The sequence below is a fragment of the Pecten maximus genome, chromosome 7, assembly GCF_902652985.1.
Source record: "Pecten maximus chromosome 7, xPecMax1.1, whole genome shotgun sequence".
Classification (NCBI taxonomy): Eukaryota; Metazoa; Mollusca; class Bivalvia; order Pectinida; family Pectinidae; genus Pecten; species Pecten maximus.
In genome coordinates, this window is record NC_047021.1 from 40,279,112 (window position 1) to 40,302,716 (window position 23,605).

Consider the following 23,605-nt stretch of genomic DNA (forward strand, 5'->3'; position numbering starts at 1 on the left):
CGAGGGACAAATCTTGTTACTCCATTTATACAAACCTTTGGTTCAGACATACTCAGGAAGCCATATTTGATTTTCAGTATCTCATCAACTTTGTTCGCTTGGCGTAACTGTGTCCATTTCTTCTCCTGAATTGGTTCTTTTTCAGGACGAAGACGTATGTAGGGAACCCAGTTGGCTTCCTGTCTGAGAGCATGTGTCGATGAATCTGAGCCCCAATTCTCTATTCCAATCTGTTGAATATACTCATTTAATTAAAGCTACTCCCCTAGTGTAAAAGTTAAGTACCATATTTATCCTAAAATAATCTCCCTCCCCTGGTTGTAAAAGTTTATTACCGTATTTATCCTCAAGTAAGCCATCCCTCCCTTACTTTTACTAACATTTCACTATTGAAGTTTCAGGAGGACTTATTTATATTCATTGAACCCCTTTTTGTTTTAAACTTGATGGTTCTGCCAAAATGACTGGGCAGATATTTTGGGCAGGGCTTATTTGCAGATAAATATGGTATATTTGATCTGTATCACAGGCAATTTTGATAGAAGCAAAATCAAGGCAGTTTAAAATCATTACATTAGGAGTAAAAAAAAATTACAAAACTATTGTAAACAAGAAATATCTTTAAAAAGATAAACGGCATAGTTTAAATGCTGGTGGTTATAATGCAAAACTGCTGGTAAAATAAATTAACGAATTAATGCATTTCAGCAAGGATAACAAAATTATATCAGTTTGAATCATGTTTGGTGATAATAAGATTGCATTTGAATCGGAAATATAATTTTATTAATGTGTCATTTGAAAAGATACATCCACTTATTCAGCTTGCATTCAATCTTAAGTTTGTTTCGTTTTTAACTGTATTTCTGCATTTTCCATTTACCGCTACATTGACCAATCACATACTTCATCTTGACCAGTAACGCCACCTGTCGCGTCATATCTTGGGCCAAAAGAATATTATACGGCTATGCCGAAAAATGTATATATTGAATGTTCAGAGCAGTAAAGTATTAATTTTTTTATTTAATTGTTTATTATTACTAAAACAAACATGTATACATACCTCAACACGGTCATATGCCTTAAACGTTCTCATGTTTTCTTGACGGAGAAATAGGAGCCGGAATTTCCTGTTAACAGCAGCGTATAACTCCATTTCGTCAGCAGGCGTGTGAATACTCTCCAAATCCTGGGGTATAACAATAGCGATGATAATTTATCATTCATAATTTTTGTTGCAATTTTTTTTCACATATTACTTTTCTCCAAGATTCAACACACTGATACTGTGGTGATCAACCTTAGATTTCATTCTTGGTCAAATCATGTAAGCGCATGATGCTTTAATATTGAAAAATAATTCTGAGTTACCGTAACTGACACTGTTAGTTGTGATTTCGTTGATTAATGACAAATCTGCAAAAATTATCAAAATTGATTGTAAATATTACATACATAATTGACTCCATAGATGTTGAGTAGGAAGCTAAGGTGAGGCTTAAGAGAGTCAAAGTCAATCACGTTGAGTGGAATTCCGAGTGAGCTTTCATCGGTAGCCAGGCCTCCACCTACGAGTGAAAAACATAACGACATTATGTTTCTATGGTAACTAGATAAATCAAAGGACATACCATTTCCTTGTTGAATTGGTTTTTTTTCAGGCAAGTTTTAAACTTGATTTAATACACCTAGCTACACAAATAGGTAAAACATTTTGAGGATAAAAATTAATTTGGCAGACTGTTTACAGGTAAAAATTTAATACTTGATGAATATTACACATAGAATTCAATTGATAATTATTCAAATTTATCTAAAATTAAAATTTATTAAATAATCCTACACTAAGATAGGTAATTATGACATAAATTGCTGTCTTGTCCGACAATAAGCCCTGGCCGGTAAATAAGCCCAGTCATAATTAAAGTTCAGTAAAAAGCTTCCACTGTCCTTTAGTTTGTGCACCTCCTACATATGGAATCAAAGTTTATGAGTTGCCCCGACCCCTACGGCCCCCGGGCTTATTAGAGGATAATTTAAATGATTGATTGACATGAAATATAATTTACCCGCTGCAGCAGCAGCCAATGTAAAAGCTGAAGAAGGAAGAGGCGAAGTTGTCAAGAGGTTGGCACTGATAGGTGGCGCTGGTGGTACGGCACTGGAGGTCTGTGTTGATGCTGCTGAGCCAGGACGGGACGAAGCAGACTTGGCTTTCTGGAATAAGCCCATGTTGTCATCCTGATAACGGGACGCTATTTTAGAGGCACTGGCTGTATCCTCCTGAAAGTACAAATTTACCTTATCAATCAAAATTATGACAAGCTGTAAATCTTGATTAATTCAGAAAATATCAATATTTTGACCTTAACATTGTAATGGATACCCCCCCCCCCCCCCCCCCTATATTTTACTTATACATGTTAAAATAGCTTTCAGTTGTTTTTGAATTAAGTAATTACCTGCACTACAAACACATGATTTTCTGTCTTTAATAAAATAATCAATTTGTTTCTACTTCAGGGAGTTGCCAAATAGTGTACATGATTAAAACTATACATTTTAATGAAAGTAACATAGAGATGTTGTCCAACCTACCAAATCATCCTGGTCCTTACTAGGGGGAAGTGTGTCAGCTCTGTACAGGATCGGCAACCAGTGAAGTATCTGTAAAATAATTCAAAGACAAAATTTGTATCACTTGTAAAGAGCAAATCCTCTGTTATGAGATACTCAGCTTCTGTTTAATTCAGAGCCTTTCCTGTAAAATATTTTCATTTATCCCACACAAGATTATTCCTGCAGAACCAACACCTGTTGATGATGATCAAGTTATCAATCACCAATATAGAGAGTCTCGTAGAGTCCATGAATCTTATATCTTATCATTCGTGAATTTAAAGTCATTTCTAGGTCAGCGTTCATGAAATCATGCATTTGCGACTGTGTCTGAAGAGATAAGTTAGCAAAATAAAGTATTCACGAAAAACTAAATAATTTATAGTAGTAGTGTTAATGGTCCATGGTTGAACACTGACACCCCCTGTTAAGTGTTTAATTGGTAGATCCACAGGAATATCTTCATTTCCAAATCTGTTGTAAACTTTCGTTTAACAACTATACAAATCTGGCACATTTTCTTACTCAATTGGTTTTAAAATAATTTGTCATATTTTTTTTGTTTTTTGTTTGTTTTTTGTTTTTTTGCTTGTTAATTCCGACTGTCAATATATAGAGCCATTTTGAAGCAGATGTTCCTTGTAGTAGATGGTGGCTACCTCACTTGATATCATACAAGAGGCCCATAGCAAGAGATCAACACCAAAACAATTGGAGCAAAATATCTAACACCACACCAAGGTGGTCTGTGAACTTAGATTCCTGGGAAACACAAACTGGCCTGGGTATGGATGGAACTACTGGTATATTTTATTTTCAGCTGAATTCCTGGTATATCTTAGTCGGATGCTCTACTGACTGAGCTATTGTGCCCTCAACCAAAAATAACAACAACAACAAATCAATTTTGACATATATAAAATGAATGATTCTAAAACCAACAACACCTCTCACCTTTAGAAACTGATTTGGAGTCCTCATGGAGTACATATGACAAGTCAGCCACCTCAGGTAGATAAGAAGGTCTTCGATCTTCACATAGCTCATTCCCGAATCGTTACCTGCCAGAAAGGCTTCCCTAGCTCCACTCAGCCTCTTTGCTCTTGCAACACAGTCATTGAACTCTGCCACAATACGGCTGAAACAGAACAGTGTAATTGATGAAGCGGGAAGAAACTGTCAAATCTGTTTTCTGGAGCGGGAAGAAACTGTAAAATCTGTTTTATGGAGTGTATTTTGTCACATGTATGTTTGTTTGCTGGGTTTATCACCCCGTGAACAGTCAAGGTCATTTTGAGACGGGATCTCCTTGTAGTAGTTGGTGACTACCTCACTGAATAATATATGGGAGGCTGGATGAATGCCATCCATATTAATTACAGTAAAGTGTTTTGCCCAAGGACACAATTATGACAGCACAGACCAGCCCGTTTCTCAGGTTCCCCCGAGAAGCACAAACACCCTCTGGCAGTGAGCGTCGAACCATGCACCTCGGATCTTCACCTGAGCTTACGTGGTCGGCGCGCTAACAGACTGAGCTATCGTAGCCCCTGGTTATATGGAAGGGTGATCACAACTTAATAACAGTGTTTATTAGAAAACCATGAAAATAGGCCCACAAAAATATCTGATTCTGATGTCTGCAGTACATAATTGTATGCATTACATGTGAAATTACCATATTAACTGTACTGAACTTTCACACTAGGAGAGGGAGCGTAATTACGGTAAGGATAAACATGACACTGTACATACGTGAGTCGCTTGGTATAATGAGGGTACAGCGTTTCTATGGTGCTTGTGTGTTCACAGAACCGTTTCCATCTCAACATATGCAGGTATTTGCAGTGAATCAGCTGCTGAATTCTCTCAAGGAAATACTGAAAAAAATAGTCACCTTGTAGCTTAATTAATTAATTATCACCTTGTAGCTAAATTCATTAATTATCACCTTGTAGCTTAATTCATTTATTATCACCTTGTAGCTAAATTCATTTATTATCACCTTGTAGCTTAATTCATTAATTAAACAGAGTCCTTGCTTCATTGTTTGAAATTTGAGAAATTTCGAACATTTAAAAAAATCAATCTCATTAAAAACATTTCTGTAATTATCCTATTTTAAGTGTATGCATTAGATACTGCAAATGTTTGTATTTTAGTGGTAATCTTATTTTAACGCTTTTCACGCTGAAAGCATTGAGTTAATTATGACTGCACTAATCAAACTTTCTATATACTGCTTCGATAGAAAATGATGTGAATGTGCCAATTCTTCACTGCATTAAAATTTTGAAATGTGCGAAAATTTGAGTGTGCCAAAATCAGTATGCTTACAGTATATGATTAGATAGATTTAATCACAAAATTATCAATTACATCTCTAATCAGTAGCACAACAATGACAATGAACAAGTACTAGCTATTTATGCATAGGTTAAGTGTACTAGGCTAATAATAGATAATTAAAGCTTGTAATTTATACTTGATCAATATTCATGGAAGACTGTAGGTTTTAGCAGAATTTATTTCAGGAAGAGTGACATATTTCTAGTCTTATAACTGTAATATTTTCTAAAAGTAAATAAAACATTTACCAATGAACATCTGTGACATCTCTATCGCTGAAATTATTATAATTTTGTATTCTAAACCAGTTAAATATAATATGACTTAATTTTGAATGCTACAACAATATTATAGATATATTACCTTGATGTTTTACTTACCTGGTGAAGAAGGAGGGGTAGACTTTTGGGGGTATACTCCAGAGAATCACATGTCATCATCTCTTCCTTCATCAGATCTGCCTGTAGCTTCAGAGGCTGGGACTCGCTCACCTGTATCATAGATAAATGATATGTGTAATCAATGTCGCCTAGCTACCTATGGAAACTAGGCCTTGCTTACCTGTATCACAGGTAAATAACTAGTAATTAACAAGGTATACAGGCTAGGACTCTTACCTGTATGACAGGTAAATAACAATCAATTAACAAGGTACCAAGGCTAGGACTCTCACCTGTATCACAGGTAAATAACTAGTAATTAACAAGGTATATAGGCTAGGATTCTTACCTGTATAACAGGTAAATAACAATCAATTAACAAGGTACCAAGGCTAGGACTCTCACCTGTATCACAGGTAAATAACTAGTAATTAACAAGGTATATAGGCTAGGACTATCACCTGTGATTCACCTGCATCACAGGTGAAATAACTGGTAATTAACACTACAAAGGCTGGTACTGACTCACCTGTAGCTCTAGTACAGGTAACACATAATTACCATAACAGAGTATCTATTACACCTACAAAATTATTTGAATCGCTTCTGTCTGCAAAATGAAACTCTTGACAAATATGAGGAGCTATGTAATATAGATTCAGATTCAAATTCAGATATGTTTATTAAAATGTCACGTATTGATACATGCATTATACATAAAATACAAGCATATAGTTTCCTTAAAACATTAACACATATCAACACCTGGCCATATTTGGCTAATGAGACACTATCACTGTACGTGTATAATTTTCTTATGAGAATCAATATATACAACAAAGGTAATCGACGGAATGAGAACCATATGATTACCTGGAGTAGTCTTGATATCACAAGCTTTCTTTCCAATTTGAAATGCTCTGCATCCTTTGGAATGTGAACAGAACTGAAAAGGAAATGTTCATACATAACACCAAGATTGGTATACATTAAATTTGTCTTTTTTAATTCACAATACAACACTTAATTCTCAAAGGCAGTTTTCATATCAAACTTGTCTTTTTTAAGTAAATTGTAACAGGAGAGGAAAAATGCAACGACCAGACATAAAACTTAAATATACAGTCTCCAAGAGGAACAACGCTTTAACTATTTGAGCTGACTGGTCACAGGCGTTCAGCCCAGTTCAGTTCCGCTACAATTCCTCACTCCTTCAACAAGGTCTTTGACCTCGAAGACACACACGAGACCCTATACCTTTCATGGGTATTTAGTTGGGCACCAAACTTAACAGGAGAAGAAAAATGCAATGACCACACCGGGACTCGAACCGGGACCTCAAAACTCTAGACAGACACTCTAACCATCTGTGCTACCTGGCCACGAGCATTCAGCCCAGTTCTGTTCTGCTACGAAATAATCTAACACAAAATTTTTTAAGGTATCACTATATTTTCCGCATTACCAGCAAGTAGTAGCGAGAGCCGACTAGTCCCTGGTTGGGCTTTATCAACTCAGCTGGCGCACCTCTGGAGGATGTCTTAGGAAAACGCCGAAATGACTGAGGAAGGAGGAATCTACCTGATGATGGGACCGGCCAGGACTGGATTCAGTTGTCCAGTGCATTCAAGGTAGGTAAAAAAAATTCTTTAAGGTATCACTATATTTTCTGATAAGAAATACTGTCATACCTGATGGGTTTAGCCGGAGTCTGATACAGGAGTTCAAACTCCTCCACTGTTCCCTTTAGTTCATCGAGTTCCTTTTTCAAGTCGTTGTCCAAGTCCTGTACTTTTTCTGATGTACCAGGCTGGTACAGATCAGATAAGCTCATCATCTTGTAAGTCTGTTGTCGTCACTGCCACTCTGTATGCAAGTCTGAAAAATGTAAATTGAATACAATGACTTATATCCAAACATCGCAGTTGATTACCAATACACTACCTATTGTTTTCAGATGACAATATCTATTTTTTGCTTCAAATGTTATTTTATGAAAATAAAAGAATTCACACATGTCGATTGTTTAGAGGAACAAGGACGTATCTCCAACATGGAGTGCTTAGAAGTAAAGGGCCGTATCTCAAATTTATCCATTTTTAGATTTTAATAGATTACAACTACGAGTGAGATTTTCTTACAGAATTTGTTCATTATATCAATTGAAATGGTCTAATTATGTTAAAATACTGTGTGATTTGAAAGAATTAGACAATTTCCATTGATATATTATAAAGTACATATTCTATAAGAAAAGCTCAGTCGGAATTGTAATTTATAAAAATCTAAAAATAGATAAATTTGAGATACGGCCATTTACTTCTAAGCACTCCATGTTGGAGATAGATATAATTTATATTAACAACATACAAAATATCCACAAACTATTATTTACAAAAATGCCGAAGTCGCTATATATATTTGCAGGGTCGTCATAGTGTAGGCTTAGTATATGTGCTGTACTGCACAAGATGAGACCCAATGAGACCCATTCAAAATTACAGGGTACATAAATGGATGCATCAAACTAAAACATATTATTGAATAATTCTATGTGTTTAGTTGGTTGCATCAGCTCCTCACAGGAAGTATAGTATATATCATTAAAATGTGCATGAATTTACGACAAGTTAAATCATATTTTACTATAAAAGATGCTTACTGAAAATGTTGTTTACTTAGAAAGTTGATGTAACTCTACCAGAAGTATTGCATCAATTTTTGGTGCTTTCCAACATGCAGATGAATTTTATTTTTGCATTTTTATGAAATTCCATAAGTGACAGTGTCCTGTTTGCTGCATGTTGCTTGCTATAGTTTTACTGCAGCTGACAATACACAGTAAACAGTAAAACTAGCTAAAATATAGCAAGTAGTAGGCAATAGACTGCTAGCAGGGCACCTGGCACTTGTGGAATTCCATACATTTGTGTGACGTTTCATGACTAAATTAGTAAATAAATGGGAATTGGACAATATTTTTAAAAGTTAAGATTGAAGTGACTTGGGCAATTTTAGTACAAAGATACACCTCAATATTGGCATATAATAGGCAAGTACACAAGTTGGTGGTTTTCGCCAAACTATACCCCCTAAAAAAGTGCTTATATTAAAAATAGTGGACAAAATATACCCCAAACTGCAGTATTATCTTTAAAATTCGAGAGGTCGCTATATATAGTTCGAACCCAGGCCAGAGTTATTTTTCATTACTCATAGTATCATATATGTTTGACTGTCACCATCGAAATCTCAGCAGTGATACACTTGCAATGTCCTCATTATGTAGATAGTAATCGAAAGCCATACGAAGTTGTGCGGTACAGTACAGTACGGGCCGGGGTACTGGACTGGTGGATGCCTCATGGTAAAATACATTATTGACGTGTAAGATTTCTGAGTGCTGCATCAAAAATTCATCGGCAGTTAATTTGATACATATCTCATATTATCAAATCTTAAACGTTTTGAAAACAGAATACGTACTCATATTACATCGTGAAGTTTGTCGATTCCCGATGTTTACATTCTGACAAGTGCGTTCCGAGTCACTCAGCAACGGCGATCTGCGTCAATAAAAACTTGGCTCGTACTACACAATCTGCTTAGACAACAAACGTATTGGTGATGTCGACTAAACATAAAGGACCGATAACTTTGCAGGTTTCGTTTCTACCTTGTAAGTCCGAAGATAGTCTATTCTATTGTTATTTGTAGTTTATTTAGTTATTTGATTATCCATAACAGAAAAGTAAGAAAAAGATTTTTTTTGATATAATTCATACAGAGACCGAAACAACCTTAGTAAAGGCCCACTCTTTATCTAGTAGATTAGATCTAGATTCTAGTAGGTTTTTTTTTTTTTACAGAAATGGAAAATTCAACAAATGTACAGTTAAACTAACACCCAATTTCGCAATAAATAAAGACAGTTTTCAAAAAATTGTCGAACTTAGATAGAGCAAAATTAACTGGAACAAACCAGATTCGCCCCAAAATTCTTACGGAATGTTGAAATGGGTCAGTATACCTTTATCTATTATCTTTATTAGATGCAATGACAAATATTACACTTAGCTAAGTATTTACGAAAGAGGAATTAAAAGGCAATCTAAAGCTAGAGACCAGTTAGCTTAAGAAATGAAGTTGTTATTGAAATACTTGAATTCATTGGAAAGGACCACAATATGGAACATCTTACAGGGAACAACTTATAGGCAACACAGTTTGTATTCATAAAAGGAAAATCTACCGCCCTTCAACTACTACGTACGGTAGGCTACTGTACAGTACAGTGTAATTTCTGCAGGCGCGAAGATCTATCTGCCACGTAAACACGAAAAGATAGTTGCATGCACATCTAAAATTGAAATGTACTAATTTTTTGTCCGGAATAGCTATTAATTAATGTGTGGTTCAATTGTAAAAAAAAAACACACACAGAGAAAGGCACCCTTCTCCGAACTCTTGGTCTCCTAACACTTGAGTACAGAAGGGAAATGGGTGATTTTTACAAATCTAAAGACCAATGAACAACATCGTCAAAAAGGCGGGAAAATGTTAAAACCATCAGATGAAACCAGAACAAGGACCACAAAAAGAATAAATAAAACAAAAACATACAAAATTTGACACCGAGAAAACCTTTCTTTTCTGTCTGAGTAATGGAATGACTGGAGCAGCTTTCCAGAAAGAGCTACAGGTATTTGGAATTTCTGGCTAGGCGATTGGATGCCGTAGATTGTGAGTTCGAGGCCCGGTCAGGGTACAATTAAAAAGTCATCAAGTTGTCTTCATTCGTCACGTGTGTTACTATGTTTTATATCAATACATTATGAACGCAGACATATCAAATGGTTTTTAATCTATTTTGAACTATCATTTGAAGGATCGTGAAGCAAAGATCAACCGCAGCTGCTTCTGAGCCACCCAGGAAACTGTATATATTTTACTTAATTAATAATACCACCAGGCACTTATGAGTTGCATCATGTAGGACATGTATATGAAAAATAAAATCTGAAAGTAATTCAGAAGCTCCATAGGAATGTGGAGATAGAAATCTAATACAGCCAATAATACAGGCCGATGATGTGTATTCAATGTTTATTCAACTTTTAGCCGTACAGCTCATAAGCATACTAAAAGACTACATCATACAACTAACAATCCTTAATACTGAAGCATTAATATACTTAATTTACATGATAATTATACAGTAATAGATATATAGCTTGTTGTAAATACCTACTAGAGTAAAGTTACAGATGTTATGACAATATTTCTGAGCGGCAATATCGAATGAATGCTCAAGAAGAATATTCGTATCGATAAGTCAGCGGAGTATACAATTGTGTTGTCAGGGAAAGATGGCTATGATATTGATAAATATAGAAACTGATATCAGGGAAAATACAATAATCTAAAACGGGCTAGTTATATATCAGTTTATAGGTCAGCTTAAAGCTGATATAACTACATATGTATATATAGCTCATCATCGTCGGTGATAAGTGTGATGTAGCGTAGTGCAATCAACCGACGATGATCACTGATAAAACCGACTCACCGTGGAACATCTATCAGAGACGTAATATACACTACATATACGTCAAGTAAATCTCCTGTGGACAAACTTTTGTGTTCTCGGGGTGTCATATATACCATTATCGAGCGAAAGTGAACGCAAACTATGGATCATCGAGGAGTTCATCGAGGAGTGTACCTGGTCAATTCATTTTTATCTTTATTGAATGGTCATCGATTAAACGTCTATTTCATCGCATCTCCGTCATCACTCTCGTCATATATCATCGTTAATTACATTGTAAATCTCCTCCGTGAAAACCTCGGCGTATCAAGGAAAGTATCTTTTAAAAATCTATTGAAAGCTTATTATATGTCAAATTAAATTTAAACGAAATATCCTATCGCCTTCTATCTCGCAAATTGTTTTGTTTCTCTCTCAGGTAATCATATTACTCTACATCTCTACATTCACCATAGTTTATACATATATCTCAATCACTTACCTATACCTATCGGTATTTACGTAAGTTTTTTTAACCCTTGGATGGACACCACTTACATAATTTACTATTCATCTAAAGATATATCACTTTCAAAATAAAGGAATCTATTTTATTGCATCTGGTTATTCAAAAAGAGATATCTCTATTTTTGATTAAGATAAAAGATATGTCTATACATATCTCATTTTTTGATACAGATTATTACTCTAATTATGAAACAGAAAGAGATATCTCTATTCAAATACAGATATCTCTATTCAAATACAGATATCTCTATTCAAATACAGATATCTCTTTTCATTGACAAAATTATTACATCTGTATTCATATGAATTTAATTATAGATACATCTTATTTCAATTCAAATTACTCTACTTTAATGAATAGAAATATTGATCCATCTGTGTGTTTTATATAGAGATATCCGCATCTTATTTTTGATTAGAATACAGTGTTTGTGTTCAAAATGCATAAATGTATATAGTTTTTGAACTACAGATATATATATCTCGGTTCTAAAAACGCATACAGTCTTTGATTATAAATAGATATACATTGTATCTGCATTTTTAAAATTATATAGAGATATATTTATTTAAATACAGATATCTGGAATAAATAAATAGAAACCCAAATGATTTGCCATAAACACAGTGATTAGCATAGCTTTGATCACTTAAAAAATGTTGCATTGCTTGGCATGTTTACAAACTCTATGACGTTATCAAAAGCACATGTTACTATTGGAGGTGTGTCCCTATCAACCAATCAGGAAGCGTCATACAAAACCGCATGGAGCGCAACTCTTTTAAGTGACCTTGAACTCCGCAGAAACCTGGGAACGTGGGTTGGGGAAAGATATTTGACCACCGGGCTTATTATCTGTGTAAACTGTCCCAGATTCAAAATGTTTGCCAGTCGTCAGTTCGTCCGATATTTTTCGACCTCCAAGGTAAGGCCGATAACATTATCTGGTTTACATGATAGGCGTATCGTCATAATAAGCTGCAGAAGTAAAGTCGAAAATTTCCATTCATGCAGACATTCATTGACTTTCAGTGATCAGGGCTACTGTAGCATAACGTGTTGAGTGAATCGTGTGTATCTTTGATCTTATGTAAAAAGAAATGGATGATAGCATTCACTTCATCATTTATTTTTCTGTTGAACAACATACTGTTTAAATAGCCACATAGTTTCCTTACATCAAAACCATTTTTACACGAAAATTAGAAAGTACCGTTACATAAAATAGGTTACAAGTTTCCTAGCGAGTAACAGTAGTATACCGGTAAATTGAAATCAGCTGTTCGGCGGTTTTCAAACTTATGTTTTTTAAGCCAAAGATTTTAAATAAAAAACTTAGCTAAATAGGTAATACTGTAACATATTAAAACGGCTTTCCTAGTACTCTGCTTCTTTTTCTTGTGTAATTTAATTGATTGATGTAGACTAGTTATTGTATATCTATATTTAGGGGGGGGGGGGGGGGGGGGGGGGGGGTGTTATTTAGTAAAAATTCCATCACAAATTAGAAGTGTGTGTGTGTTAGTATGGAGGAGGGTGGTGGTGGTATGGAATAGATTTTTGTGTGTAGAGAATTATTTAGTTTTTAATATGAACCAAAATATCTCCATATGGCATATATTGTTCGATCAAACTGGCATTAATTTCTAGTAGAAGGATTCTAACCAAATGTATTAACTTTTGAATCAAACACATTGATGGAATATCACTCTTTATAAACCATAAATGTTCCGCACCTACATATGCATAGGTTCGCATTCAGCCAAAATTAAAATTTTCATAAAAACGATAGCAACAAAATTGGAGAGCCTTGTCTGATTCCAGTTTAAAAATTACAATTATCAAAATTGTATAATCTCTTAATTGAGAGAAGACTGTATATGATGATCTCTGGGTGCAAAAAAAGTGACAACTTCAAACGAATTTTCACCAGGCCAGCTGGTACTTTAATTATTTGGGCATCAATTCTTTGGTCTGTAACCTATACCTGACTTTGATAGTTTTTAAAAGTCATGAGTAAATGTTACACCTCTTGAGGCATTAGGTTACTCCAAGACTACTGTTCAGTTACAGGTTAAAAGTCTTCCCGCACAATCTTATTCTGCTATATAATCTTATCATTTACATAATGTACATGTTTTTTAAAAGAATTTTCCTAGATTTGATGATATGCTGATTTTAACAAAAGTTTGTATGCTAAAAGATATTGGTTTCAATTGCAAGTTCATTTTCATGATATGTAGTTTCATTTATTGCCATTTTTATTTGCATGAAAATTCAAAAGTTAATTACTACCTAAATTTTCGCAACATACTTTTTAACAATATTTTGGTAAGTGTATGAATGATGACAGTGCCACAGGTAATTTAATTTTGTTGCTAATTTTCATTTCTTTTAACATACACGGTATTGTGCATCAGTATTTTACATGGGAAGTTTCTATGCATTTCTTTATCAACACCCCAAACATCAATTATATGCAACCATGAATGAAGTGTGGGCGAGTGATTGGAAACAGTTGAAAGTACAAAGAAATTATAGTAAAATTAAATTTTGCAGAGGACTTTTTTAACCCAAAAGTGTGATATAAGTCTTAAAGGACTCGCACAACTAAATCAGCCAATCAGCTTGTGTTTCACCTGAACCAAGTCACTGAGGAAAATGTGTTTCTTAGGTTGTAGCTGTTTTCCTGAATAAATAACGTATGAAATGGGGACTTTCTATATACGAGAATAAAGTGTAGGGTCTTGAGGTTTGGAAAATCAAAAATATACACTCCTACTGAAAATAGAATGGCGTAGGATTCTAGGTGTAAAAAGGTGGGAATTCCCCAGGTGGGGGTTCCCCAGTGTACTGTTAATGTCAGGGTTACTGTCTTTCGAGTACCCGTGTGCTCTTATATGCCATTAAACCTATATAATAACATCATTTATCTGATAGAAAAAACTTCAAACTTTAATTTGATATACATTTCACATCATTTGAACTTCAAACGACGGAATAAAGGGATGGGGTCACTAGTAATAACATATAGTAAATTATTTAGTTGTGTGAGTCCTTAAAATGAATTCACCTGTTATTTGTACCTGAGTTTTCTACAGAGCTTTAGATCTGATTATTTCTTTGCCTTACCAAACATGGACAATGAACAATAAAAAAAATTCCTCGGAACCCTTCTTGGCACCAACCTTCCACCTGATCTACTCGTCCCTGTTGAATTTCATCTGAAGTGTGTAATATTTCAGAGAAAAGTATCACACTCTTGTCTTGATTAGATAATGGTGTGAAACCCATCGAAATGAGCTACAACCCCCTACAGGAGGGGTCCGGTAAACTGACTGTGATAATTTTTTTACAAATCCTTATTTCTTACTTTAAAAATAAACTTGTCAGTTTCTTTTCACTCTTTTTCTGTATTTAATCGTTGCTATGGGGAAATAAAGATTGATGCCATCTGATTTTCTAATTACATGAACTTGTTATCAACAGATTGATTTTTAATTATCGACTATAACAAAAAATTGCCATTGCGCCTGCCAGTTGGGGAGTAAACACAAAGTTTTAGAAAGTCTGATAAACATTTCAGTTGGTTTGGCCTTATAGGACTATCTGTATAGTATGATAGTAAATACTTATGTGATAAAAATAAGCCTTGACCTTTATACACGTGTGCACACGGACTTGTTTCATGAAACTGTTGACATTTTGCATCTTGTTGAGTTGTCCTCATTATCAGTGTATAAGGGGTGTATGACCTGCCTCTAGTTGGGATATAAGTTACTTATATAACATATCTATATATCGTACAGCATAAGTGTATGTGTATACCAGTTCCCTGAAGTCGAGCAAGGTAGGTACATGTACATACATAATGTATGTTAATCCCTCTCTCAGTAACAGGTGTCACATTGTCTATGTATTAGATAGCTAGAGATTTTATATGTTAGAAATGTTTAAATTTCTTTTATTTTCATTTTCAAACAATAGGACAGACATCTTATATCAGTAAAATATAGAGAATCATTTGCTATACATAATTTTTTAATGAGTAAAATCTAGAAACTGTAAATGATATTTTCAGCTTTTGGGGCAGGGATAAATATATTGGTTAACATTTGAAGCCCATATGTATTTTTATGGCCCCTGTACGACTTAATTTGGAGCAAACTGTTTTACCCAGATTCTGTCTGTGCTTTTGTCTGTCGTACTTTTGTCTGTCGTACTTTTGTCTGTCCCCGTCTGTCATTCCAGCAGTCTGGCCATGTTGCTGGTATAGATATTTATTGAGGTCATTTGTAGGGGGTCAAAATAAAGTAGAGAACAAGGGCATTTGTGTACATGTTGTACCTACATATTTTTAGTCTTATTTATAAAGAAGTAGTTATTATTCTGTCCTGGAGACAGGGTGTAAGAATTGTGCCCATTGCCTGATCGTGAGAGGCGACTAAATTTGGGGTCATATCTTTGCTCTTCTTTATATCGACTTTCTTTTTCCTGGTGTCTCTCTTGACACTGCCTCACTTTCGGGCTTTAGTTGAGTGTTTGCCTGCTGTGAGGAAGGCTTTGGGTTCTGTCCCCTTGTCGAGACATACCAGAGTCTATAAAAATGGAAGTTGCTGCTCCTTTATGCTCAGCATTTAAGGGAGTTGGATGTCACGTTCGTGTGTTGTCGGTAAAGTGTGTTTAGGTGAGGTGTCCTGCTGGGTGTCTGTGGCAGTATACTTCAGTGAGGTAGCACTATAAATTTGGCGTCAGTTCCTTGCTATCACAAGGAACAAAAACGAACAGATCATAGCTACCCAAAACATACACATGTATATATATAGACTAAATGCATGCATCTCTCGGATGGGGAGACTATCCTTAAATAACCTTAGCTGTTGATAGGACATTAGACAGTGCAAAACTAAACCCATGCTACTTGCTTATAGGGGTAATCCATTAATTAAATGTCAAATGATAGTTTATTTTTGACTGGTAAAATTGTTTCAGGAAGACGACTTTGATTTATAGCTATGTAGAAGCAAGAGCATTTCTTTTGGTAGCAATATTTTACATGTTACCGTACATAAATTTATCCAGCAAAAAAGCCCATTACATAACTGTTCAATAAAAATGCTAGCTAAATACAAATTTGTTGTCTCGAATTAAGCCTACATCCTTCTTTGATGAAAAGTTTGTGTGTACACCCCCTGGACTTACAAAGGATTGATACAATAGGTAACTAATTTATAATGCATTATAACATCGCGTATGTCATTTCGGTTAAACGTGTAAGATATAAATGTATATATGCACATGCAGATAATCACCTCAGGTACGGTTTTAGCAACCTGTTACCAACGTCCTTCACAAATGTTGACTAAGCTGATCTTGGCCAACATCACAGTGGAAAAAATAAATTTTTGCGGTGTTCATACCACAGGTTTATACAGTTTACAATACTCAAGTGTGTATAGTTATTCAAAGTAGGTAACATATTTATGTATATATTTTATTTTATTGATTTGAATTTTTTTTTTTTATTACATGTAGATATAAATATATTACTTTATTACATTTTTACCAGTGAAATATCAAAAATTATTCATTCTATAAAAGTGATATTTTTCACTAGTGAAAAAAATCACTTTTGCTGATTTGACCAATCAAATTAATGATTAGAAAATACCAAAATAATTGACCAATCAGAAAGCCCGACATATATGTCAGCAACTAGACAGGGGAAACTACTTTTTTTGTTTACAAATTATCGCTGTAGTCCTAGTAAGCATACGGGGTAGGGTTTTCGTTGATAAAAAATGTAATAAACAGAATATCTAACAGTGTCTTCAGTAAAACCAAATATATTTCACTCGTGTGGCTAATATTTTGATATTTTTCACTCGTGCTGCGCACTCGTGAAAAATATCAAAATATAAGCCCCACTAGTGAAATATATTTGGTATTACTGAAGACACTGTTAGATATCCTCTATTTATATTTACGGTTTTACAATACTGAGTCAAGTTTATATACATGTAGTTTATGTATATGGGACTCATTTGGATGGAGTGTAAGCAAACATAATCTCGGATGAAGATCCCAGGTGCATGGTTCAACGCACCCTGCCCGTGTGTCAGTTTATATGTTTCTCAGGAAACTGGGAAGCGAACCAGTCTTTGCTGACATGGTTGTGTACTTGGGCAAGAAACTATACCCTACTTGCTCTGGATAGCATGCAATTGGCCTCTTAGTCTCATTTGTTGTTCAGTGAGGTAGTCACCAGCTTCTACAAAGCGACCCCCTTCAATATGATCCTGTCAGTTCATGGGATGATAAACCATGAACAACAAATAATAGTTTTCATTTAATTTACTTCTTATACTATCAGGGTCATGAATATTATAAAGGAAAGATTGCCAGGGTTTTCAAGAAAGCAATTATGAAATTTGTCTTTAAGAAATAACATTTTAAAATTTTGAGAGATTGTCAGTAAAATTATGCGGTAAAAATACTAAAATCTTCTCCATAACTTAATTTGAAGTAGATTTATTTACCAGGTAAGCACATAATTCTAGTAATAACCTCAATTGTGTCTTTCAGTTCTTAAAATCTAGGTCAAAAGATAGATCTATATATATAGACTGACAAGCTCCCAAACTCTGTCGCCATACTAGGAGTTATTGTGTAAGTAAGGGAGAGATGTGATCCTGTCCAGATAAAATGAGATATAAAGGTCAAAATGTGTGTCGGAGGATCGAATCAAGAGTCTATCGGACTATATGTTCCTAAAGATATATCTGGCCTCCCGAGTACTATATTTATCCTGTAAAAAGCTCAGGGGTCCACACATAATCTTCGATAAAACCCCAGGGTCCGATCCCCAGATCTGAAGGTTGGACCAGAACTGGGGGTAAAACATTTCATTCTGAGTCATAGGAAGCCGTCTGCCCCCTGTGTCTGTGTTTAACTAGGAATTATCACAATCCTTCGGATGATATATGTATGCAAAACACTCATGATGTTTGCCTGCAAAGCTCTGTCATTAATTTGTGCTATAAATGCCATGGCAACGCAGTTCAGTCTTCAAGTTTTGGCCATTCATCAAGTAAAAAAGAATTATTTGCATTATGTAATAGTGCAGTTCAACTCTTAGAATGAGATGACCTTGACATAAAGCAAATTATCAAGTAGACTGGAGATAACCGATTTCCTAGCTGTTACGAATGCGCAAATGCGCCACCATTTTAAAACAGAGAAAGAAGAATTTCTTATCAAGAAATCACATATGAAAATTCAGTGCATGCAGACGAAGGCCTAAACGTTGGACATAATATACACGCATATAAAGACTTTAAGAAAGTTTGTTTTCATTACAGGCGTGGTACGAAAAAATGAGGATAGCTGTGATTGGCCAGAGTTTGTTCGGGGCGGACGTTTATCGTCTTCTACAGAAAGATGGACACAACATCGTCGGAGTGTTTACTGTGCCTGATGTAAATGGCAAGCCTGACCCCCTAGGTAGGACAACCATTCATTAGCCTTCGTCAGACTTGAAGTGTGGCATTATTTAACAACTGAATATGATTTTTTTTATGCCTCTGCATTTGTATGCTTCGCGACTTTGTCCTCTCGTCAGCAAATTGATTATTTCTTCCCCCCCCCCCCCCTCAAAAAATATATTTGCATCTGCCTCCATTTCCATCAAAGCTGGTTAGATTTTGCATATACTTCTATTTTCATCAAAGCGGCAGCATACATTTTCTGTTATGTTTGTGTATTACATAACTGTAAAAGAATTTCTGATGTATAAAATAACCAGTTTTTCACTTCATGACCGTTGTGAAAGTATCAAATTTGAGTTGCAGGTTCAAATGTTCTAAGTTTTACATATAATTTAACATGTTACGGTTACAGCGGCAGCAGCAGCTGACGATGGAATCCCGGTATTTAAGTACAAGAGATGGCAGGTGAAAAAGCAGGCAATTCCTGAAATACTTGACGAATACAAATCTGTGGGGGCAGAGCTCAATGTTCTGCCATTCTGCTCCCAGTTCATCCCCATGGATGTCATCAACTTCCCTAAGAAACAGAGCATCATTTATCACCCTTCTCTGCTTCCGAGGCATAGAGGTGCATCGGCCATTAACTGGTAGGTATAACCCAAAGAGAAACTGGGCCCAGTTGTTCAAAAGGTGATTAGGCTAATCACATTTTAAAAACATTTTTTCAAATTCTGATATAATAATTTCTGGTAGAACTAACTTGACAAAACTTAATGGAATTCTGTAATTCTTAATTTTCTTCCAACTGGCATAATTTAAAGACGATATACTCACAGGTTTTGCAACAAATGAGAAATGAAGTTCCACAAATCAAGTGATTAAGCTAATCACCTTTTGAACAACTGGGTTTGTGTTTTACCTAATCCTGCTCACAAAAAAAAACTCTTGTTCTTGCTCAGAAAAGTCCCTATCGGATCTCTCTCATATTTTATTACAGTTCTTATTGAAATCAAAGAAGCCAATTTAACAATATTTCGATAAGTTTTTGCTTAGTGGTAAACCTTTCTATGTATAATGTATTGATAATGACTTGACCATTTGTTTTAACGATATTTTTCACCACACATAGTCTTAGCCACGCTTGGATGAATCTCAGTGCACATGTACTTGGCAGACTGTTTGTCATTGGATGTTTTCTCCAACTGGAGATTTTCTTGTCTGGTTTTGTAATACTGATCAAATCTGTGAAAATATAATATACAGTGATTATACTGTAAATTTGATATTAATTTTACACTTTGGTAGTTATTGTTGTTTTTAACCAGGATCCAAACTAGAACTGGTATGTTGTTTTTGTCGTTTTTAACCAGGATCCACACTAGAATTAGTATGTTTTTGTCTTTTTTAACCAGGATCCACATTAGAATTAGTATGTTTTTGTCGTTTAATGAAGGACCCAAACTAGAATTGATATGTTATTTTTGTCGTGTTTCACCAGGACCCTGATGCAGGGCGATCCGTCCGCAGGTTTCTCCGTGTTCTGGGCTGATGACGGACTAGATACAGGGCCAATTCTGCTTCAGAGGAAAACCTACGTGGATCCTAATGACACTGTCGACAGTATCTACAACAGGTTTCTCTTCCCTGAAGGTGTCAAAGCCATGGTAAGTTAGCGATGGTCCATGAATCTCATACTTGTCATTGGCATCAAAGTAAAATACCTACGTTTTTTATCTGTGACTACGATAGAGGCATGGTGGTCTAGTGGTAGGACACAGGGTTACGTAACTAAAGGGTCGTAAGTTCTAGTCCCAACATGATGGTTTAGTGGTAGGACACAGGGCTACATGACCGAAGTCGCGACACAGGTGCTGTGTTGTATCCTTGAACATGTTACTTTAATCTGTTATGTTCCAGTCAACTCGGCTGTAAATAAGTATGCTGGGGCCGCGGTGGCCGAGTGGTTAAGGTGTCCCAACACTTTATCACTAGCTTTCCACCTCTGGGTTGCGAGTTCAAAACCAGTGTGGGACAGTTTCCATGTACTGACTGTAGGTCGGTGGTTTTTCTCCGGGTGCTCCGGCTTTCCTCCACCTCCAAAAACCTTGCATGTCCTTAAATGACCCTGGCTGTTAATAGGACATTAAACAAAAACAAACAAACAAACAGACAAGTATGTGGTAGGGCAGTGTAAGAAATGTGTGTAAGCCATCAGCGCTGAAATGGCAGCTCCGGCTGTATTCTCCCCAGGGAGTTGAGAAACACATTGACTGGTTGCTAAAGGCCCAATGACGAGGGATGATAATGTGTGAACCACTTTGAGACGGTTATGTTGCTGTGATACAGCGGTATATAAAACTCCAAATTATCTTACATCATGTTAGACCTAACAGTTGGTCCCTATAAGCACATTCAAACTTATTATCCCCTCACAATAAATTAATAGAAGGGATAAAGCTTTCTGTTAATAGGTGTGTTAGCCTCAGGGCTTATAGTAGGATAGAAGGTATATTTGGCATGCGAAGGTAGCTCTTGCGATAACCTTTTCTGGGAAAGAGGATGCATTTATCACACTGATTTTTCATTCATCATTCATTATATATATATATATATATAGGTAGAAATCAAATGGGGGTGCAGGATCCTGTAGGGTGTTTCAGGAGTGGGGGGGGGGGGGGGGGGGGGGGGGGGGGGGGTAGCCCCGCTGGAAGAAAATAAGGACCATTTGGAAAAAAATTTGCTTTGAAGGTAGACCACTACAAAATAGACAGATGGAATCAATCACAGATTAAAGTATTTACATATCACTATGTATAGGAGTATGATAGGTCGGTCAGTCAATTTACATACAACATTGTTTTAGGCTGATAGTTCAGTGTGGTTTGTTAACTACATTAGAGAGTTTGTGATTGTGTTTCTTCAGGATATTGAGATCACTGACTGTCTTGTGCTGTTATTGTGTGTCTTTCATTCCAATGCTGTGGATAGCATGTAGAAGGCTTCCTGTATAATTTACAGTGTGGTAGGCACCAGCTACTACAAGTAAACCCAACCTCAAGCTAGCTCTGGCTGTTGGTAAGGCAATGATTCCAGCAAACCAACAAAAAAATATTTTCCGTTTTCCATTGTTCTTCTTTCTAGTTTGACAGGTGGCTGAACATATAAATTGAAATAGTGATTATAAGATCTGAAATTGTTTGTAGGGAGATGCTGTGAGAATGATTACACATGGCACCGCCCCAAGTATCGTCCAGAGTGAGGAGGGAGCCACATATGACGCCATGCTAAACAAAAAAGCCTTAGTTGAGGTATGCCATCGATCATTATAGTCAAATTGGTCATTCCAATTGAGGTATTTTTTAGAGTCGGGATAATTCATTTTTTGTTTGAATCATTTTGCTTCAGACACCGAAACGTAGTCACCCTTCCTTGAAAACTGTAAATTATGAATAATATCTTTATTTAAAACTTCAACAAACAAGTAAATATAGCTTACGTTGCTGATCTTTTGTTATTTTTATTACCATTTTATTGGAAAACTCTGTATAGAAGAATTATCTGTTACACTTCGTACTGAAAGAGTTTTAGTTACCAATTACAAATTTATAATTTAATTGTCACATACTACGAGTGCAGTGAGATATTGTGATTTGCAGATTAACATGGACCAGTCAGCTTCAGCTATCCACAACTTCATCCGAGGCTGTGACAAGGTGCCCTGGTGCCTGGACAACTATAAACGATCAGGTGGGTGTCATTATCAGACTACCACAATCAGGTTAAATCAATAGAGTCCCTTTCCGTTTTGGAGATGATACAAGAAAAATGTTTAAACGATCATGGAATTCATAAATACTATATTAATTATTTATTTCAACCCAGAGACTCAGTATGCCATGAGAGTAAATGAGCTCATGTCTTGAAATTTTTTATGTGTCGTAACGTTGAGTATATGATCATATGGTGGAAACTTCAAACTTTAAGTAGAGAAACTGATCATTAATTCAAAAATGTATAAAATCTGAAAAATTTTAGCTCTTAGGATGATTTGTTTACTGTTAGGATATTGCCTATAGTTTAGAGAGTACACATTTTAACTCCTTAGCATTGTATTATCAGCCTTTTTTTTATCATGGTTTTGTGCTGGTTCTTATATTTAGAAAGTGACCTTGTTTGGATCGCGTCTTTGGAACCGGATGGAACCCCTTGGGACCAAAGTGGATGTGAAAGGGGCAGCACAGCAAGGTGTAGTCCACAAGTATGGACTTGCACTCTATGGCAACGATGGCAAGATGGTAAGTCATTGATGGACAGGCGAGAATAAAAATAGCCATTTCTTAAAAATGTACTGGCACTCCATAAAGAAGAATTTGAGACATATTTCATTTTGTTTTTCTATGGCAGTGTATTTAAGATAAAATTTTAGCTAAAAGCAGGGATATCAATTATAGCTGTCATTGTATGTATCTTATACTTATTACAGAGAGCACTATGACCTTGACCACATAAATCATTGCATGATAATTCACTCCAAAGGGGTTTCGATTACTCATGCTAACATCAGATTGAATAACAATCTCAGGTCAAGAATAAAGTTCTGTGGTTCAACACATACTTGGAGTGGTTCACATTTCTTAAGAAGGTGAGATCACAGACTTAAAGCTGAGATCACAGACTTAAATCTGAGGTCACAGACTTAATGCTGAGG

General features: G+C 35.6%; 3 protein-coding genes across 3 annotated transcripts in view; 1 reads left to right on the forward strand and 2 right to left on the reverse strand.

Annotated features, from left to right (window-relative positions):
* The window catches only part of LOC117330838, a 46,721-nt gene extending 44,049 nt beyond the window's left edge, over nucleotides 1–2,672 (reverse strand). The window contains exons 1-5 of the mRNA XM_033889362.1: nucleotides 2,602–2,672; nucleotides 2,073–2,286; nucleotides 1,459–1,571; nucleotides 1,067–1,192; nucleotides 36–230 (exon numbers count right to left, since the gene is read on the reverse strand). Of these exons, the coding sequence (XP_033745253.1) occupies nucleotides 36–230; nucleotides 1,067–1,192; nucleotides 1,459–1,571; nucleotides 2,073–2,235 (597 nt within the window). The 5' untranslated portion in view covers nucleotides 2,236–2,286; nucleotides 2,602–2,672. The remainder of the gene's footprint in view (nucleotides 1–35; nucleotides 231–1,066; nucleotides 1,193–1,458; nucleotides 1,572–2,072; nucleotides 2,287–2,601) is intronic.
* A 166-nt stretch (nucleotides 2,673–2,838) lies between these two features.
* On the reverse strand, nucleotides 2,839–7,188 carry LOC117331217 (putative uncharacterized protein C6orf183). Its single transcript, XM_033889814.1, has 6 exons — nucleotides 7,043–7,188; nucleotides 6,225–6,297; nucleotides 5,352–5,462; nucleotides 4,378–4,502; nucleotides 3,577–3,760; nucleotides 2,839–2,952 (listed from the first exon to the last, which is right to left on the reverse strand). Exons 1-6 carry the CDS (start codon nucleotides 7,186–7,188, stop codon nucleotides 2,839–2,841), a joined length of 753 nt encoding a protein of 250 aa, XP_033745705.1.
* Nucleotides 7,189–12,186: 4,998 nt separating this feature from the next.
* The window catches only part of LOC117330840 (cytosolic 10-formyltetrahydrofolate dehydrogenase-like), a 46,125-nt gene continuing 34,706 nt past the window's right edge, over nucleotides 12,187–23,605 (forward strand). The window contains 8 exon segments of the mRNA XM_033889364.1: nucleotides 12,187–12,335; nucleotides 18,772–18,913; nucleotides 19,310–19,544; nucleotides 20,396–20,561; nucleotides 22,101–22,205; nucleotides 22,554–22,613; nucleotides 22,615–22,644; nucleotides 23,058–23,192. Coding sequence (XP_033745255.1) covers nucleotides 12,291–12,335; nucleotides 18,772–18,913; nucleotides 19,310–19,544; nucleotides 20,396–20,561; nucleotides 22,101–22,205; nucleotides 22,554–22,613; nucleotides 22,615–22,644; nucleotides 23,058–23,192 — 918 coding nt within the window. The 5' untranslated portion in view covers nucleotides 12,187–12,290.

Bases quoted from the DNA above. Each gene is read 5' to 3' on its own strand.
- LOC117331217 (XM_033889814.1), bottom strand. From the start codon at position 7,188: ATGATGAGCTTATCTGATCTGTACCAGCCTGGTACATCAGAAAAAGTA. The intron at 6,298-7,042 runs GTATGACAGTAT...TTTCCTTTTCAG, and splicing joins ACTCCGGCTAAACCCATCAG to TTCTGTTCACATTCCAAAGG. The intron at 5,463-6,224 runs GTAATCATATGG...TCTATGATACAG, and splicing joins TGATATCAAGACTACTCCAG to GTGAGCGAGTCCCAGCCTCT.